General features: G+C 39.1%; 1 protein-coding gene across 1 annotated transcript in view; it reads left to right on the top strand.

Annotated features, from left to right (window-relative positions):
* Positions 1-14,607, top strand: part of kdm4c (lysine (K)-specific demethylase 4C) — a 29,077-nt gene extending 14,470 nt beyond the window's left edge. The window contains exons 14-22 of the mRNA XM_053329775.1: positions 257-500; positions 2,925-3,001; positions 3,627-3,682; positions 3,805-3,913; positions 8,710-8,904; positions 9,342-9,512; positions 10,701-10,820; positions 12,916-13,008; positions 13,154-14,607. Of these exons, the coding sequence (XP_053185750.1) occupies positions 257-500; positions 2,925-3,001; positions 3,627-3,682; positions 3,805-3,913; positions 8,710-8,904; positions 9,342-9,512; positions 10,701-10,820; positions 12,916-13,008; positions 13,154-13,321 (1,233 nt within the window). The 3' untranslated portion in view covers positions 13,322-14,607. The remainder of the gene's footprint in view (positions 1-256; positions 501-2,924; positions 3,002-3,626; positions 3,683-3,804; positions 3,914-8,709; positions 8,905-9,341; positions 9,513-10,700; positions 10,821-12,915; positions 13,009-13,153) is intronic.
* Positions 14,608-20,301: the final 5,694 nt, after the last annotated feature.

Below are 20,301 nucleotides of genomic sequence, written 5' to 3'. Positions count from 1 at the left end.
CTGTGTTAATAATTAATTTGCACTTAATTAATTACTGGTAAATAATACTAATTTTATAAATGTGATGAAGGTTGCATGCTTTCCCCACAGCTTATCATTTTGTTTATTTGAGAACCAGCTCCTGTTGCTTGCCACTGGCTAAAATGACATCAGGAGCGACAACTTTTATCATTATCCACCTCCCCTTGTGATATTAATCCTGTCCAATTAGGGCTTAAGAGGAACATAAAAACCCCCCCTTTCTCTTCTCCCATAGGCTGAAGACAAAGCAGAGGACAATAGACCTTTCATAGCTAAGGACACTTCCGAATTATCCTCTCTTGAGGAGGGCTCCACACGTCCCTGCAGAGGTCTGAGGAGGACCAAACCCCTGGTCCCTGAGATCTGCTTTTCTTTCCGGGAGCAGAACTGCCCTCCGACACCCACAAACCCTCTGCTGCAGGAAGATGGCACCTCCCCTCTGCTATACTGCCAGGGCTGTTGCCTGCAAGTCCATGCAAGTAAGTACGCACCAGGGAAGAGTGGTGAGAGAGAGAGAGAGTGGATGGTGCGCCTATGGTTGATATTGGTGTTGTAAGATGAGTGTAGTTTCAGAATTTTATATTGTGTATTTACCACCTACCACACCTAGCCACATTGTTTGTTTCTACATGTTTTGCTTGTCTCTGTGATGTCATTGTAACAGAGTCAGTGGGTTTAAGCCTTTTACTCACTCTGCCTTCTTTCTCCCCCTTTCCCTGCGGTTTGGAGTATTTTATTTCCCTCGTCAGCTGAATGAGGGTGAATCCTCTGTCTTCACCACACATACTTCCTGTCCAAAAGCCCCAAATCAATGCAACAAGCCCTCACACACACTCTCTTTAAAAACTCGCGGAGCCTTTCTGTACCACGAGAAACACAGAACCAATACATGTACTTTATCTCAATCCCTTATTCGCAAACATATTGCCAATATCTTAAGCTTTCAGTCAGCCCATGTGTGTAAACTTACTTTTGAGTCCCAAAACGTTCGTTCTCACCCTGAACCTGAATCCATAGCTTTAAAATGACATTTCTTGCAATCCCTCATACTTTCTTGCCATAAATGTTGATCCTACCTTGTGTTTAAGTCTGAAGGGTCTAAGGTGTTATGTATGTGCTTAACTTAACTGCACATATTCCACATGTATTTAGTTGAATAGTGTGTGTGTGTGTGTCTGTGTGTGTGGATAGAGGGTGGGAGAAGTAGATGAAGTCTATGTTATTTGACACTGATGAAAAAGCCACAAGTTTGGTTTTGAGACTGAACAATAAGTGCAAGTTGACGTTGCTTTGCCTCTGTACTGTTATTTGAACTCAGGGAAAAGAAAGAGAGGTGAGCTTAGATTTTATGTTTGGTTTGATGATGGATAGTAGAGGAAAAGAACAGACATACACACATATACAGACTTTTAAGTGTTTGTTACAAATAAAAAATTCCCCCCGGCTTATGTGTCTAAAGTCTCTAGCCTGTGGATTTTAACAAACTGCCAGCTTTGAAAAGAATCACATTTGTCTTACTTTTAAATTCTAAAATGTTGTTTTTCTGTAAAAGAGACCACCAGCACTTTTTTTTTTCATAAAGCGTTTGTGCTGCATTGACTCAAAGTGGCTGTTATTTTTCATAGTGTTTTTGTGCTTTGCGGTGTCTTGTCAGCCATGTCATACGGTTACAAAGGGCTGGAAGCGTAAGTGTCTGAAATGAAAGGATACTGTCACGCCAGTGAGTTGTACCCAACTCAGAAAGTTGTCAGTGGAAGTGGAATTGGATAGGAGTTGGATCGGATTTGCTGTTCAGTACAAAGATTCAACTATTCACTCCTCCTATAGACTTACCTGGCAATCAGAATATCTATTGACATGAATTTCAATGATGATTAACAGTCAAATGCAAGGGAACATATTTTTGAACATTTAACAATCAATAAAAGACAGCTACATATGATCAATTGCAGCCATATAATGTCGGGCTACCATATGGATTTATTGGAATCATGAGACAGACAGCACACTTGTATTTCTGTTTAAATCAAACTTTTATAGCCTAATATTTAACTTTTACTTTAAACATTAAAACAACATGTAAGTGAATTAACAAATGAAATAGTTTAAAAAGTTCACAGCATTGTCAGCTATGAAAAAACTGACATCTCAGCAGGATGGGCCTACTTCTGTCTCTTTAAACATCTAATCTTTAAACAACAATCTAAACAAGAATAAATTAACAAATGAAATTATTTAAGACTGGAATTTTTTAGATTAATGATAAACAGTATGCCTGAATTTTTTAAAATAAATTCACAACATTGTCCGCTTTTAAATATTTTGTATTCTACAGGATAGGTTTATTTATTATGATGGTTCGACTTAAAGAATCTCAGTCGACTGAGATGACTCAACCCATCGACATTCAGGGGAGCAGACCCCCCTGACATGGCTGCGGTCGACTGCTGTCACACAGAGCGCTCTTTGATATGAACACACAAACCGATCAGATGTGTTTATTAACAAATATGTGTACATGTACGGTCTTTCCTCCTCCTGTGTTGTCTTAATTTCTTGTTTAACCACACCAACATTCTCGTTCACACATAGACGCACATACCATAGAGATCTCAAGTTCCACATAGTCTGCATTACTGTGCTTTTTTTGGTTTCTTTTGCAATGGAACAATGCCGCCTTTCTGTTGAAAATTTATGGAAACAATGTGGATTTGGCATTTACTTCAGTTCTTTGTAGCTGACGATAGACGTAGCATTCACTATGAAGTTTGCTGTTCTCTGTGAATGATTCACTGATAGCACGCACTGGGTTAGATTAAAGTAATTTAACAGTTTGCAGTGAGAATCAAGATATTTAAGTCTTATGTAGGTTTATATTTTCATTTTTACCCTGCTTCCTTTAGGTTGCTATGGTGTCTCTGCAGATGATGTCAGCGAACAGTGGTCATGTGATCGCTGCACAGAAGGAAGTTTTACAGCAGTAAGAAAACTTACCAGTCTCTTGTGTGATGTCATCATGACTTTTTTGACAATGTTATCTTAACAAACTGAGTTTTGCTAAATTGCTAAATTTCTCAGATGTACATTTTTAAATACCCCATCTCTTCCACTAGCAAAGAGAAGCAAACTGTGCTACATCAAATGTGATAGAAAATCAATTATAAGCTCATTATGTGATTATATAAACAAACATGACCATAATTAAAACAGTGGACAACCTCTCTCTTTTACCAGTGATGCTTGTGCTAACATTTCTCAAAATTAAAGACAGAATAACCCATAATTCACATGTTTGCTCTAATAAAGATGATGTACCTGTTTGGTTGTATTTTTGCATACTACCTGGCTTTACTGACAAGAAGATGAAACTGGAATAAATTTAAACATTGTATCACTGTGAGAGCACCTTTAAATATGTTTTAGCTTAAAGAACAGGTGACCTAAAACATATTCTTGTTAAAAATGAATCGCCCTTTTTTTAAGCATAAAACAACTCAGCAGATTCTCCACGAATATGACCCAGAAGTGCACATAGTGCAGTTGATACAAGCACCTAGATGATAAATCATTGTCTTGCTCACTTGTTTCTCCTTCTGTTTTCTCAGGAATGCTGTCTCTGTAACCTCAGAGGTGGGGCTCTGAAGAAAACCCAAAACGACAAGTGAGAAAAGCTTTTTTTCTGTGATTAGTGCTGCACACTCATCTCTGATCTGAGAGACAACTGAATAGTCTGTCCTAATTATCCTCACGTTTTAATTTGTTTATTTCTGTGTGTGTGTGTAGATGGTCCCATGTGATGTGTGCAGTAGCACTACCAGAGGCGAGGTTCAGCAGTGAAGCCAAGAGGGGTCCCATTGACACCAGTAGGATCCCCATGCAGCGATATAAGCTGGTGAGATGCCTCATACATACACACAGATGCAGTGCTGGTATTCCCCAGGTCCTTGAGGACTGGCTCGGTCTAATTAATGAAGTGTTCACAGTTCTAATTAACAATGTGAGACGAACATGCCCGCAATCAAAGCTAGATAATTAACCACTGGTGGAGGGGAGTGGGGGAGGTTGTGTGTGTGTAGGGTTGTCTGTGTGTGGGATGTTTGTCTTTTACGTGTGTGTGTGTGTGTGTGTGTGTGTGTGTGTGTGTGTGTGTGTGTTTAATGAGAGAGCTGGAGTGTGTCTCAGCAGACCTGACATGTTGCCACTATAGATAGCTCTGTGCTGCAGGCACCATGATAGCTCAGCAGAAAGTGAAGTGTTGGAGAGGTTCATCCTTACACAAGATGGATAACAGAGATTAACACTGCCTGTCCATTCACAGCTTACATTATTTTCATTATCAGCAATAAGAAATACATGCAAAGGGAGGCTTGAGCTTTGTAAGAAGCATATACTGTATGTGGAGGCTGTTGTTCACAGTGCTGTTGAGTTCTATTGCATTATAGTGGAAGTTGTTTTGTTATATTTATTCTGCCCTTGCACCACAATACTAAAGAGTTGAATATGGTTGGATGCACCTAATTTACTTCAACTTAGTGTATAGAGGCTTCAACTTCATCACTATATCATACTCTACTGTGAAGGAGGTTCCTATATGAGTGCTCAACCGATTATACTGTAGTTGAAGGGATCCTACTGCACTGTCAGTGAACAGGGATACAAACTTTGTGGACACAGTGACATTACCCGCAGGGCATTTACAAGGATATGATTCATATCTGTTCACACCACATTGAAATTAAGCTCATTTGGATGTGACAGCACAAACCACAGAGTCACTTTCCATATTCATGGGCCCAAATCAAAATTAAAATTGTAAAGTCAGGCTGGAAAGGCGGGGTGCTCATAAAAAGCTCTGGACGTGACCCTGTTGACGGCCAAAGTGTTTTAGATCTCATAAGTACTTCTCTCCTATGGCTGTTGAATGGTTTTCAGTTCGGCCAGTGTACTTTTCTCTTGAGATCTATTTTCTAGCAATGCAGCTGAATTGTTTGAAAATAATGCATAGTATTATACAATATATAGTATATAGTATATACAATATATTTATAATGAACTTCTTCTTGTGTTTCTGAGCTGAAAATGTTTCTATGACAACAATCTGTTTGCTCACACTACACACAAAGTTTGTACTTTCTGCTGCCAGTTTTTTTATGAACTAACATGCTGACACAACTGCTTTTTTGATGCTGTGCTTTACTTGATGACAAAACAGATGGGCCCCTTTTTGTTTCAGTTCTAAATTAAGATAAAAAACAAAATAAATAATATAGGTTCCATCACACAGGCTGTAGCTTGAAAAAGATTTCCATTTCTGTAGAGACATTGTGCTATGTTGGTGACACAGATTTTCTATGAATCGATTCAGATTGTGGATGGTGTATCTTTCTCTTTCTTTTGTCCAATCCAACATTTGTATGTTTGCTGCGTGAGCCACGTGTTCTGAAGCTCGCATTGGACCCATCGCCCCTGCAGTAGCTCAGCACATTCATAATTTACTATCATCCAACACACACATATGCAGAGGCGGGCACACATACACATTCATAATTTACTGTGGGAATGTTCTTAACGCATGGCTCAACACAGGCACCCAAATACACCACAGAGAAGGCACAGGCATGGCGGAAAGTGGGTTAGGCTCTCTTTCTCGCACACACATACACACACACACACACACACACACACACACACACACACACACACACACACACACAATTAAAAATATAAAACTGTGTAAATGTTCTCACACTATTTTATGTTCTCATACACATTGTTTTTCCACCAGAAATGTACATAAATACTAATTTACGCACACACACGGCATACACACATGTAGGGCGCGTTGCATGCCAGTCAGAATCTCGTCATGCTGATCCCGAAAGGTGGACGAGACAGTTGGGTCAGTTCATCAGCTCACTGCTGTCCATAATGGAGGAGGTGTGGGAAAAGGTTTTATGAAATGTAGGCCAAGTTACTCACTGAGAAAAGCACTGAGAGAAAGTCCTTCAGTTCTGAAATAGAGGAACCATGAAGCAAGAAAGTTATAAAGTTGAGGATTTTCATCACCCACTTCAAATTAAGCATTCTCGTTGCCTTTTTGGGGAAAAAAAGAAAAGGGATCTTTTTCGAGAGTTTTTCTGTACACAATACGTCCTGATCCGCAGCTGATATGTGAATTAAGTAGGCTTAGCTGATAATTTGAAAGGTGAAACCAGCGCTGTCGTAGAGGTTAAATTTAATTAATGTCGTCCTGGTTAACTAATTAGATCAGCTATTCATTTTTCAAAGAAATCAACAAACAACAGTTATTTCAGAGGCTTCACTGATAATAACAGACTTTTAAAAAGTTTTGTAGTGGCATGGCTTCTCTTTCATAATCAAACACTGCTATTCTTTCCGGGACAGTAAGCATTTATTGTTATATACATCAGAGAATTGAAACATCTTAAGGACCTTTTTAATATTATAATATCTCTGTACTCTGGTCTCTATATGTATGCTGTTCAGACACATCATGTACTTCCATGGATCTGATAAGATAGCGATATGACAGTTAAGTTAGTCATCAGGCCATATTTATAGGCATGAATTCATATTTACAAACCAGCTAATTCCCACTTGAACTCATTTACCGCCGGGACTCATCCTCTAGGGAGTTCGTCTATATATAGGCATATTACTGTCAACATGTATGGATATTTCAGTATGGATTCACTGGAAATAGATTAATGAATAAATTACCTTCAAAGAGACGCAAAACCACACCGCAAGAGAGGGGAAGACAGGGCAAGGAAGCGAAACGAAAAAGCGAGCGTAGATGGGTGTTTTCATTAGGAGAGAGAGAGAGAAGGAAATGGGGTGAGATGGGATGCATGTGAAACGGGGTGAAAGAGAAATGGGGAGCGAGTAGGGTTATAATGGGGAGGATGTCGTCATGTTTTCCCCTCAGTGGGAGAGCAGAGGATTTGTGGGAGAAAAGGAGAAGGGAGATGCCACAAGTTAAGGAAATGGACTTGATGGGCTGCTTGGTGCAGAAAACCGAGGCGTAGTCTTCAAAATGTAGGTGTGAGTGTGTTTGTGCGTGGATACATGGCAGTGTTTGTGTGTAGGGCTGAGTATGTGTATTACTCCACCCGCTGTTGTGTACTGCTCACAGACCTCAAGTAGGGGGAAAAAAAACCCACAACATAGACATCGCAGTGCTGGTTTGTTGTGGAAACCTCTAATGATGTCATCTGATTGGTTTTATTTAAGGGTTTCCTCATATTGTAGCAGTGAAATAACAAGTTTCTGTTGACTATCACAACTGGGGTCCCTCTCTTTCTAGCTCCTCATTTTATTCACTAGTATCTATGTTTTGTTTACACCACGGTATCCAATAACAGAATGTCGAGCAGATTTCACAGATATCATTATTTGGAGCACATAATGGTTTTAAATTATGTTAGAGGTTCATGGCACAGTCGAGCGGTGATTCACTCAGCGGTCTTTTGTCTTTAATTCGGTGCTGTTTTTCTTGAGTCTCTCAAGTGGAAATACAGATTTTAAGTTACTCATTTTTTTTTCTACCCCGTTCCAAAGGCTGCACTATTATAGAAGGTCAGGTTTCCTTCACTGGAATACAGACACTCAATGACAGTCAGTTTTATGTAGTTTGCAAATTGGATGTGACAGGAAAAGAGGGGAAGGAAGGAGAATATGTGACAGAAGGTCTTTACGACTGTTCGGTTTTGTTAAACCTTTTTCCTGTCCTCCTTAACCTGTCCTCAGTGTATGTACGCAGATATCCCAGCTGTGCTCAAGTCGATTACAAATTCTTCATACCCTCATACTGCGCTTGCTGAATTCTTTATACTATACAATCCAGTGTGTGTGTAGAATGCACCATGAATAATACACCATGTGCTTTCACATTTAAGCAGGAGTGGTCTTTTGTAAAACTCAAAGACACATTTTGTTTTCTTTTTCCTTTTATATGCTTTGATTTCTGTTAAAATGTCCTCTGACCAGGTCCCCATATTGGGAAATAATAATAAATATAGTGAAAATAAACTTTTAGGGATAACTGGTATATTTATGGGATAAGTCTGGTAGTATTCTGTATTTTTCTTATTGCTATCAAATCACATGAAGAGACCAAAACTAACAATGAATTGATCATGCTATCAAGTGTTGCCTGTGTAGTCCTAATACGGTTTATTCCTCTGTGCCCTAGACCTCTGTTGTTGTCCAAAACCACATAAATGAGATGCACTGTTCCTTCATTACGATTAAAATGGGCACTACTTTATTTTGTACTGCTGTTGAATATGCTCACTCGAGGATCAAATGTGTATTAATCCGCACTGAAAATAGTCCCCAACAAATACACTACTCACCGCTCTTTGAGAAACATTTGCTCAAAACTACAATGTCCATCTGTTTTTGTAATTGAAACGATATCTATGAGACATTTTTTAAAGATTTTTGCTGCAGTAGGGTCCAGTGACCTTAGACCTTGGAGTGCTGGAAACAGAGTAGGGAAGTCAGAAAAGTATTAAAATACAGACTAATGCATTGTTGGTTTTTGGTCTATTCATGAGATTTGTTGGAGAATAAAAAAAGAATAAATCCAGCATTGCCCTTTTAAAGAATTTGGACCCAGCTGGTCGGTGCTGACAGTTTGCTCTGGTCTACATGTGTTTACAGAAATGCATCTATTGTCGTAAGCGCTGCGCGGGGAAGCGGCAGGCAGGTGCTTGTATCCAGTGCTCATGCGGCCGGTGTCCCACCTCCTTTCATGTGACCTGTGCCCATGCTGCCGGTGTAATCATGGAGCCTGATGATTGGCCGTATGTGGTGTCAATCACCTGCCATAGACACCAATCACGGAGCTCTTCAGCTGTAAGTTATAGGACAGGTGTTTACTGCAGTCAGCTGCTATGAACTAAACTGTGCTCCGTAAGAATGGACATGGCAATGTGTTGGCATTTTTAGACCCTCATCAAACTTTGTCAGTGGTAAAGGATTGATTGTAATAATTGATTCTATTGTACACAGCTAACTATTGATTGATGTTTATATCATAGTTAACATTCAGTCAAAGTGGACATATGAATGTGGTCACATTTCTAAAATCAAATCTCGGTACACTTAGGAAGGCACATGGTGCAGTGGTGATGTAATTTAAGTAAACTGACCCTTTGAATGGAAGTAAAAAAAACTCCAGTCATCACTTGCCATATCATGATGTAGTATTGTGGTGGAATTTGGCTTCACATTATGCTGTACTAATTGTTAAACATCAGTCTAATCGCTGTTCTCCTCTCTCTCTCTACTAGAAGCAGCGAGCAAGCCAAGCGTCTATCTCACTGGGCCAGACGGTGATCTCAAAACACAAGAACCTGCGCTACTACAGCTCCAAGGTCACACAGATCACGTCCCAGACGTTCTACGAGGTCATGTTTGATGATGGCTCCTTCTCCAACGATACCTACCCTGAGGATATAGTGGTGAGGATATGTTTAATTACACTCACGCTCAAAAGGTCATGTCCCAGTTGTATGAGGTCATATCAGATACTAAATATTGGTTCTAAAGTGATCATCACACGAGTGACTACCATTTAAGTGTGTTTTAAGGTGGTGCACAAACCATTGCAAGCAGCCAACCTTCAGTTTCGGACAACTGCCATAACTGAGTGCAGTGCCATTACACATGACCATTGACTGTGTTTACTTTTAATAAATCACATGCAAATTGCATTACATTAAGCAAATATGAAGCTGCACAGATTAGTCAAATCAAGCTGTTGCTGTCTTATGTCACTATGAGACCTGGCTGAGTGTATTTATTAATCACCACACCTTTTAATCTTTTAATTTCACTTCACTCATCTGCACAATTTCTGCACATACATGAACCAAATAAGCATGTGCACTTGAACATGCCCACACAGTCAAGGCACTCACCACTTTGCAGTGGTTACTGTGTTTGTGCAATTAAAATAGGGCCCTCTTAATCTGATCTTTGGAAGTGCATCTGAAAAATCAAACATGATCAAGAGTTGTTTCAAAAAAATTCTCTCATTATATAAATCTTATTGAAATGACCATGACACAACATGAAAAGGCCATTAAAATTAAAATAGAATATCACAGGACTACTGAGTTGTCATGGTAGCAGCATAATGACTGACTAGATGAGTTGAAATTCATGGATTTGCTCAAGTGATTATGGTAATGGGTAGGTCTCAGTTGGTGAGCCTAATACTGTTTAGGAGAAGTAGCTGTGACAAACATAATTGTGTGTGTTTCTGTGCTAGTAGGACAGCATGTACAGTGTATTAGTGCACCCACTGAATTCTTATTTAAATAGAATTATTTTTTTTACCTACAAACTCTATGTTGGAGGATAATACACCAAAGCAGTGATAAACTCCATATACAGTATATTATTTAAAAATCTAAAATTGGATTGGTCAGAGTTTAAATTGTTGGAATCTGTGTTTTAGCCTTTTAACAGCAGTGTTGTAGGATGAATTTAAAAATGTCTTTCATCGTGTGTATTGTTTTGTGGATTATGTTATGTTCCCACTTGTGTTCCCACTGGATGACCTTTCAATTTTTTGTCTTTTGGAGGACATTTGAACATACCCAGTCTCTTATATGGACCAACCATTATTCTATTGTATTTTTTAGAGCAGAGATTGTGCAAACTTGGGTCCTCCTGAAGTGGGGGAAGCTGTTCAAGTGAAATGGCCTGATGGGCTCTTCTATGGTGCCAAATACCTGGGATCCAACGTCTCCTACATGTACCAGGTACACACACGTACTTTATTTATAGAGAAAGTGTATATATGTCTGTGGGAAGGACAGACACGCAACCCAGCTCTGCAGATTTCTTCTTTTTCTTTATGTTCCTGTGAGTATATAATAAAACTTGCAAGCTCAGTTATGGGTCAAAGCGACACAGCAGTAAACTTGTGTAACTCCCTCAACGTCAGAATAATCTTGACTCTGCTGATGTCATCAAGGTCCCCCAGGTTTATGCATGGTGAGGAGAAGGAGGGAGAGAAAAAGGAGGCAGACACTTGAGACTGAAAGTGAAGGAGGTGCTGAAGTCATGGTCACTAAAAAAACAGGTTGGAGATGAGATGGAAGATGATAGGAGGTTGAAAGAATAAATATATATATATACAGCAAAACCTATTCACACAGAGTAAAAGCAGATGGCTGGAGAAAGAGAGATGAGGAGAGCGAGATAGAGCTAGAAGAGGAAGATAAGAAGGTGGTGACAATCTGCATTATTCAAACTCACTGAAATATTCACTAAGCTAAGAGTCATGCGGCTTCCACTTAAAGCTTTATTTAGTTGAGCTGGGCATCAACTATTAGTTATGCACAAATGCATCTGTGATGCACACACTCAGTTTAAGATAGGTCAGATTTTTTAGAAAAAGGCTGAACAAGAACTTTCCATTGTCAAGGTGTGTCTCGGTAGGAAATAGTTTCAGGCTGTGTTTTACTTCAAGTTCTGCATGGTGATCAAACACTTTTTGAGATGAGAGGTGACATGAAAATGGAAAATGAGTCACACTGCATAATGTTATTTACACTTGAAACATGTTGATACTGTGAGAGATCCTTTTTTGTGATTTCGGATTAAATAACAAATCATGATGGAACTGGTTGTCATGGTTTCTATAATAATGCTAGTATAAAACTAGAAATGTATTATGGTGTGTTGTTAATGCAGTAACTCTAGTAGTTACTTTCCTTTTAAACACCCGGTTCTTACTTACAGTAGATAGCACTGTTCTTTACCGTCTCATTGTTGACTGATGTAGAGCTGCAACAATTACTCAATTATTCAGTTGATAGAAAATTCATTGTCAACCTCTTTGATAATCGATTAATTGAATAGTCTTTTTGAAGGGCAGGTCGATTATTTTTATTATTATTACTTTTTTGGTTTTATATCATTTCGTAGCTTTCCAGTAGTGTCCTATGTGTATTAAAGTCAGAAAAGTTTGATTGAAGTTTGTTTTAGCTGTTTCGTATAATCGCCCTTCTAAAAACTTTTTCCCATGTGACTTGAAGTAGGTTTCTGCATGAGGACATTGCTACATATAAACCAATATAAACTCCTTGACCTGACTAGTCAGTAGCCACAGAGATGGACTAAGTGTTCACTGTTGCTGCAGCTCAAACTTAAAAAAATAAACTCTGAGCTCTCCTCCCACCAGTAAATGGCTCTGGATCACAGCAGATCCCGGGTGACTTGTGGGTGTTTTTCATCCTGAAGCTCCAGGTCTCCTCCCAGCTCTCCTCTAGAGCTCCCAGCACTCAGCAGCTGGCTGTCCCTCTGCTCGGTCTACTGCATTTATAAACATCTCACAGACTCAGTGCAGTGACATTGCTCATATTATATCTGTACCATTGTTTGTGCTCTAACATAGAGTGACTAAGTATGTTAGGAAGACACTGTCAGCAAACTGCGTGTATCCCAAAAAAAATGCAGATGGAGTTTGAACCTTTTTAAGAAAGACTACTATTGGCGTGCAGGTGGTCGAGTGGTTAAGAACGCATGCCACATACACAGCAGACCCCAGTTTGAATCCCGGCCAGCGGACCTTTGCTGCATGTCACACACACCCCTGTCTCCTGTGATTTCCTGTCTCTCTACTGCTTATAAAGGTGTCTGCCAAAAAAAAGATTACTATTGGTTTCATGTTTCTGGTTTCTTAAGTCCTCTATGATGGCAAACTGAATTTATTTGGGTTGGAGACAGTTGGTTGAGACAAAACAGTGGTTTGCATCTTGAGCTTTGGGAAATTATCTACATTTTTCAACATTAAATGACACATAAAGACCAATGACTAATCAATTCTTGAATATTTTTGTGCTGCCTCAGGTGGAGTTTGAGGACGGGTCTCAGGTGCTGGCAAAGAGAGAAGATGTCTATACTTTAGACGAAGACCTGCCCAAAAAGGTGAAACGTAGACTTGTAAGTATTAGACTTAATGGGCAACACATAAACTTAAAAACATAAACATTTAATAATGCTATAAAAATTATATAAAAAATATTATTTTCCCACCTGGACCCTTTTCTTATTTACTCATCTATGTTTTCCATGTCTCCTTCAACAGTCCACGGCCTCAAGTATGCGTTTCCAAGACGCCTTCTTTACCACGCAAGGGGAGAGGAAACGGCAGCGAACACCTAATTCACGATTCCAGAAAGACTATGTGGCCCTGCCAGGCCTCCGTACAACTGCCAAAAGCACATGGGAGCAACGCAGCCACAAAGGGAAATGAAGTGATGCGGAAGGATCAATGAGAATTTAATGCACTGAGTTAACAGTGGATGTAGAGGGGCGGTTGTGTGTGTGTGTGTGTGTGTGTGCGTGTGCGTGCGTGCGTGTGTGTGTGTGTGTGCGTGTGTGCGTGTGTATATGTGTGTGTGTGTGTGTATGTATGTGTGTGTATGTATGTATCAATCTACTTCCATCTTAACTATTGCCCAGACAACCTGCCTGTGAATAGATCAGAGGAAATGACGTGAGGGAATGGGTGATTTGGGTCAGATGGAGGTTACAACACTTACGCTTGTACATTATACATCAGTGATTGGTTGGCGGGTGGTGTGACATGCTGGAGACGAATTCTGATTGGACACCTGGACTCTACAGAATGGCTTAACAGAGGGCATTGTTGCCTCACTTGCCTAGTGCTTTCACATCCGTCAGGGAAAAAACAAACTGTGACTTAACATTTGTCACATCACCCTTTTTGAAATAAACCACAACTTTTTTCCTTGTACATGAAAAACTCAAAAGTGAGATTTTTCTAAATAGCTTGCCTACCGTAGGTTTTTTGGGGGTCTGTTTTAATTTTGAGTATTTATGCACTTTGCTTGTAGTATTTTCCTCATGTCTTACTGTTTCTCCCCGCATGTTAAACACTGTCTCTAAACTGCTTCTGCTGGGCCAAATCCAAGCACACCACAATGGCTTCCTCTCTGCACATTTTTTAATTAATGCTGACAGAAATATGTTAATTGTGTAATTTGACATTGAAAAAAATGCATCAGTAAAGAAAAAAATTATTGAAGACATGCTAATCACGCAACATAAAAAGATTCAGACAGGAAGTCATTCCTGTGTGTTGGATTCTGAGTCCTATTAACGTGAAATGCTACTGTTACTCTGTTGAATGAAACACATTGATGACATTATTTAAAATTTGTATTTATTTCCGGCTTGGTATAGTTAAACTATTGCTAACTGCTGTAAGGAAAACAATAAAAAGTGCATATTTGTTTTTTTTTGTAATTGAATTGTCATTAATTTATTGGCAATTCCAGATGCAGTGGAATAGACTGCTACAGTATGTGATGGTGTACACTAGTTTGAATCTTGAATCCATTGAATTCGGGTAATATGTTTGATGCTGAAAATGAATATTGGAACAATAATTTGAACAATAATCCATATTTAAATGGTTATTTTATTAAAATATACACTACAATATGATGTTGTGATTGCTATGTTGAAGAAAAGTGAAAGGGATGATAACATTGCCAGTGCTGGCTATGAATGATTGTGACTGGAAAACACCTAAAGGAAAAGATTTACGGGATGTTATCATTGCATTTAATTTTTACAAAGGGTTATTTTCTTTTGGACAGTTGTTTTCAGTATTTCCATTTTGTAAATGCAACAATCTTCTGTTTCTACAACTGAGTTGCTAGGTCAAGAGACATTTACAAAATACAATAGACATTTGTCTTTTATAAAGAGGTTTAATCAATATGTTAAGTCCCTGCGTGCAAAGGGCTGCCTCATGCTAAAAGATACTGAGCAGCAGACTCAGCACTGTTCTTCAAGCTGATCCTGAGGACCCTGGCAGAGCAGGCAGGAAGTGAAATCCAGGAGGCATCTTAAGTGTCCCTGGCAAGAGTTCAAAAAGCTTTGTACTCCCATGGACACCACGTTGCAATCTGTTTCTGGAGGCTCTTTTTGATACTGAAGCCAGAGCAAGAAAGTCATGCTTGATGAAAATGTGAGCAAGGCCATACTGTACAATCATGCAACACTGCAGTCTTTTCTGGTCTTTCAGTGCATAGTACCTGACACTTTTAATGAAAACACACCTGAGAATCTCTTTTAGATCTTTGTAAATATTCAAAGTTTTGTACTTGAGGCCTACTTCAATATACACACTTACTCATTTTGTAAGAAAAGAAAATTGAATATAACAACATTTTTTAAGACTTTTGTTACTGTTTCTGGCAAAACTGTGGCATGAAATATTTTGGTCCATTATGAGACTCATTTTCTGCAACATCTCCAGGTGTTATAGGAGGTATTTTATTACCTATTGCGCAGCAAAGATAAAGAACAACAGCTGAATGAATTCAGGTTTCTCAATTAATCAATCCATTTTATTTAATGTGCAGAATCATCATGCAGCATGGTCCCAATACATTTTTACAATGAATGAGAATACACATCAAATGTTGTACTTTTTTATCAAGATTCCAGCTGTAGCATTCTGAACAAGCTGAAGTACCACATGTAGGAACTTGGAAGACCAGAGAAAAGGATAACACAATAAACAAGCCTGGGAGACACACACTGATAGAATAAGTCAGATCTTGGCAATATTACTAAAATTCTGTCTTGATAGCTATCTACTACTCAATTTCTCATATTAATGTCCATATTTGGCTGGTCCAACAACTAAGCTCTGTTTTAATCAGCTATCAGACTGTATTATATGTTTATTTTCAAAAAGACAAAAAAATGGGGTAGCAAAAAAATAATTTTGCGCCCCCTAAATGAATAATATGGATACATTTGGTCCACTTGCTCCATTGCTTGGGTGTCTATGACTGTACAGACACGAGACAAATAAAACAAACTGCAAAACATGATGGACAGATAGTGTGTCACCAACAGGGATTTAGAGGAGCAATGACCAAACTCAAAATCTATCTGTTTTGGTCAAAGTGACATTTTAAAGTAATGTTTACATGCTATTTAATGTGCTGGTGCTGAGAAGCTAATTAGCTAACTAAACTGTTAACTGATGTTGGCAGCGCACCTTCACCTGTGAATGTTTGTTTGGTGGCTCATGTTCATGTTTGGAAATTAGATAAGAAGATGGTTGTTGTTCAGAGTATATGGCTCGTATGTAGCAGGATGCTAGCGTCACTGTGACTATCTGCTCTGCTTATGATAGAACAATCTTCACTTTGTCGAATTGAGGTCTCCAGCTTACATAAGTGGATGGTGGAACAGTATTTAGCTGAAATAATGTAAAACTAGGGCCCACCATAATGGGCATATACTATATGCAGCATACTATAGCAGACAAAAACAGACCTGCATTACTTTGTCCTGTAAAAACTTGTCACACTCAACTTAAAGTACTTTTTTTCTTACGGACATTGTAATTTAGTTCACCAAAACCCTTCATTTGCACTGTGAACTTCCTTGGTCCCTCAAAAGGGCCAAGGTAATTCTAGAGATTTAACAAAAAACAGATGCCTTTCCTGTGTACCTGGCAAGATGCAGTTCTGCATACTCCTGTATTGCCACAGGAGCATGATAAAAACATTTGGGCCTGGCCTTCACGACTTCACTGGCGAGACATTTGATTCTACTGAAATGGAAGCACACTTCTCACCCTGCACACGATCAATGGATTGAGGAAGTTCTATAAACTCGAGAAAATTGGATTCCCTTTCATGGGTTCAGTAAACACATACCAAGAAACCTGGAAACCTTTTTTGGAATATATTGACCTGCTCAACATTTCACCCGAAACTGAGGAGGATTGAACGACCCAAACCAACTGTCTTACTTTTTTTTACCCCATCCTAGGTTTTTTGTTTCTTTTGTCTCTGTGTTTCACAACCTGAGTTAGGTCCTAACCCAATGAAGGTTTGAAAATGTTTTGTTTCATACTGTTTGTACTGTACTGACTGTTGAAAGAAAAAAATCAATAAAAACGCCATGGCCAGACCAAATAAGAGATGTAGGTCTCTAAAAGACCAAGTGATTCTTTAGAGCATCCCACAAAGTCTAATAGAGGAAATCTGAAAGTGGTGAGAAATTAGCTGATGACACAGTTCGTGGCAAATGTAGCACAGCTTCACAGCTTGCAATGGGGAAAAGACTGATCTCAAGCATTCTGGTTGAAGGCCAGAAGCAAGACAGTCTCTAAAGCCTGGTAGAGACGTTGGAAGATAATTTGCTCTGCCTTTACAATGACATGAATGAGCACAGCCCTTTAACTGCAGCTTGCGACTCACTACAGACTGTAGCCTGAATCTGTTTCCCAATATGGATTTAACAAGACGAAAACTTTATAGCCATACAGCCCTGTGAGGCTGGAATGCTCATTACACTGCCAAAAACATAGTTACTGAAAATTGTTGGATGAAAAATGCTGGGATTAAAATAGAGAAAAATATAAATAATGTTGCCACCCTTAGCTTTTTGCAAATTAACACAGGGGAAATATGTAATGTATGGTCTGAATCTGAAGGTGGCTCAGTCTCAGTCAGACTCACGTCTACATTGTCAGACATGGATCAACTTTCCGCTGTCTGAGCTGCTGTATACTGTGGTTGAATACTCCTATCCAAATGGTAGTCTGGCTCCAAGAATGCCAGTCAGCTCAATGACTTGTTTGGAAAAAGAGCAAAGCAAAAGATATTCAGCGTACTATAAAATATGACAAAGAAAAACATAAAATCTTCACATTCGAGAAGCCCTAAAAGCAAATGATTGGCATTTTTACTGAGAAATGTGATTATTTCATTATTGAAATAATTGCCATTAAATTTTCTGTCAGTTGACTAATTAATTAATGGACTGATAGTTGCAGCTCTTATACTATTTGATTACAATAAATTGATCCAAGCATCAATTTTCTGCCATTTATCTGGGGCTGGGTTGCAGTGGCATCAGAGCTAGCAAGGTGTCCTTTTCCCCAGCAATGTCCAACAGCATCCCTCCTGGGGGATCCTGAAGCATTCTCAAACTAGACATATAATCCCTCCAGTGTGTTCTGAGTCTGACCTGGGGTATTCTCCTAGATGAACATGCCTGGAAGACCTCTGAATGGAGGTGCCTACGAGGCATCCTTATCAGATGCCTGAAGGACCTCAGCTGCCTCCTTTTGCCACAAAGGAGAAGAGGCTCTACTCTGAGCACCCTCCTGGTGTCTGAGCTCCTTATCATATTTCTATGGGTGAGTCCACTTAACCTATGAAGAAATCTAATTTTGGCTAATTGCCTCTGCAATCTCATTCCTTCGGTCATTACCCAAAGCAAAAGTAAGGGTTGGAACGTAGACTGGCTGGTAAATTGAAAGCTCTGCCTTCAGGCTTTGTTCCAGTGCAGTACCTGGATTACTGCTAACTCTGCACTAATCCACCTGTCCACTTCATCATCCATTTCATTCTCACAAGACCCCAAGAAACTTGAACTCCTTCCCTCAGGGCAGTGTCTTACTCCCAACCTGGAGGGCACAACCAACTGTTTTCCAGCAGAGAACTACGACCTCAGATTATCATCCTGACCACCTCACATTCGGGTGTGAACCTCTCCAGTCCAGCCTGTTGGAAGTCATAGTGTTCTCCAGGTCTGGTTACTTCCCCACCAGAGAGGTGATGTCCCATGTAGCTAGAATCATTTTATATTGCAAAAGGTCAACATGTCTAGGTCCCCACCCCTGTCCACTGCCTGACTGACCCTGTCCCTACTGGGGTGGATGGGCCCACTGGATGGCAGCTCCACACCATAAATTGATGATTTATTGTATGACAAATCCTTTCAGAAAACTAAACTGTAAATACATTAAAAAAACATGCTAATGAGAGAATAACTAAATAATCCATCTGAAACTAAAACAGTGTGTGTGTATACTATAATGCTGGCAAACTATGTTAGAATGTATCTAATGTAATGTAATGAATATATTTTAGTCAATCTACATATTATGCTGTCATGAACTGACAGGTTAGACAAGTGTAAAAACTCCACTTCTGTTCTAAATTTCATAGCAATCCACAAAGTAGTTGTTGATGTACACTACCTCACTCTGGTGCTAAAGACTGATTTATGGTAGGTTGCTGAAGTTTTTTTTTACTAAACTTGATGTTTCGATCTGTAACTTGTTTAATTTGAGATTTAGAGATGACTCCCTGAAGCATAAATGTCATGCGACTCTTTAATGTCTGTTGAGCAACGCTTATCAAAAGTGTCAAAGTGGCCTACCATAAATCACCTTTATAGGGAGAGAGTGTAGGATTTAGTGGCATATTGCGGTGAGGTTACAGATTGCAGCCAACTGTACACCTCCTCCCTTTTACTCTCCACTTCCAAGCATGTACCTAAGTAGATAAAGATCACACTCTACGGTAACATGAGTCTTATTTTCAATACACTAATGAAAAAATATATATTCCTATTCTACTGAGTCTGTTCTATTCTAAATTCTAAATTCTACACACTGACCATTCCAGTAAGTATTCCACCAGGAGTTGGTTTAAATTCAACATTCTGTTGCTAGTAGCAACCTTTATGGGCACAGTTCCATAGCAGTTGCTGTTTAATTGACACCCAGATCTGTGACCAAGCAAACATTACTTATACCCTTATTGTGGAAATGTCTGAAGGTACTATTTTCAGTATAGATTTATCAAATTATAAAACATGAAAATGAAGGTTAATTTTCAGAAATGACCACAATATTTTTTAAATTAAGAAAGGCAAGCACACACACACGCACACACACGCGCACACACACACACACACACGCACACACACGCACACACACACACACACACAAACCCCACCATTTTTTTTGCATCGTAATAATGTATTACACCTTTTATTCCAAACAAGTTAAATGTTAAGTACTGAGCCACAAAACAAAAGCAGTAGCAATTATTTCACTTGAGTTTATTTGTAACAAATGAAACTTGTGTCGACAAAGAACAGAAATCCATACAGACCTGTTTTTCGGTTTTCACACGCTCCGAGAACCAATGTAAGAAAATAAAAAGCACTTGTTGACTCGGAGCAGAAAAGAAACCAAAGAAAAAAAAGTTTACATTTACAGACCAATTGGAGGTAACTGATCCAAGTAACACACCATATTTTCATTTTTTTATACAATTTATAAACTCCAGTTTTATCCATCTACATGATACATTGGGGGTAAAATAGAACACCTTTTTGTGAAACTTCTCTTTTGTGGGACAACAAATCCACAATGTG

This window comes from Scomber japonicus, chromosome 2 (genome assembly GCF_027409825.1).
Source record: "Scomber japonicus isolate fScoJap1 chromosome 2, fScoJap1.pri, whole genome shotgun sequence".
In the NCBI taxonomy this organism is placed as follows: domain Eukaryota; kingdom Metazoa; phylum Chordata; class Actinopteri; order Scombriformes; family Scombridae; genus Scomber; species Scomber japonicus.
This window is presented reverse-complemented; position numbering and strand designations above follow the sequence as displayed.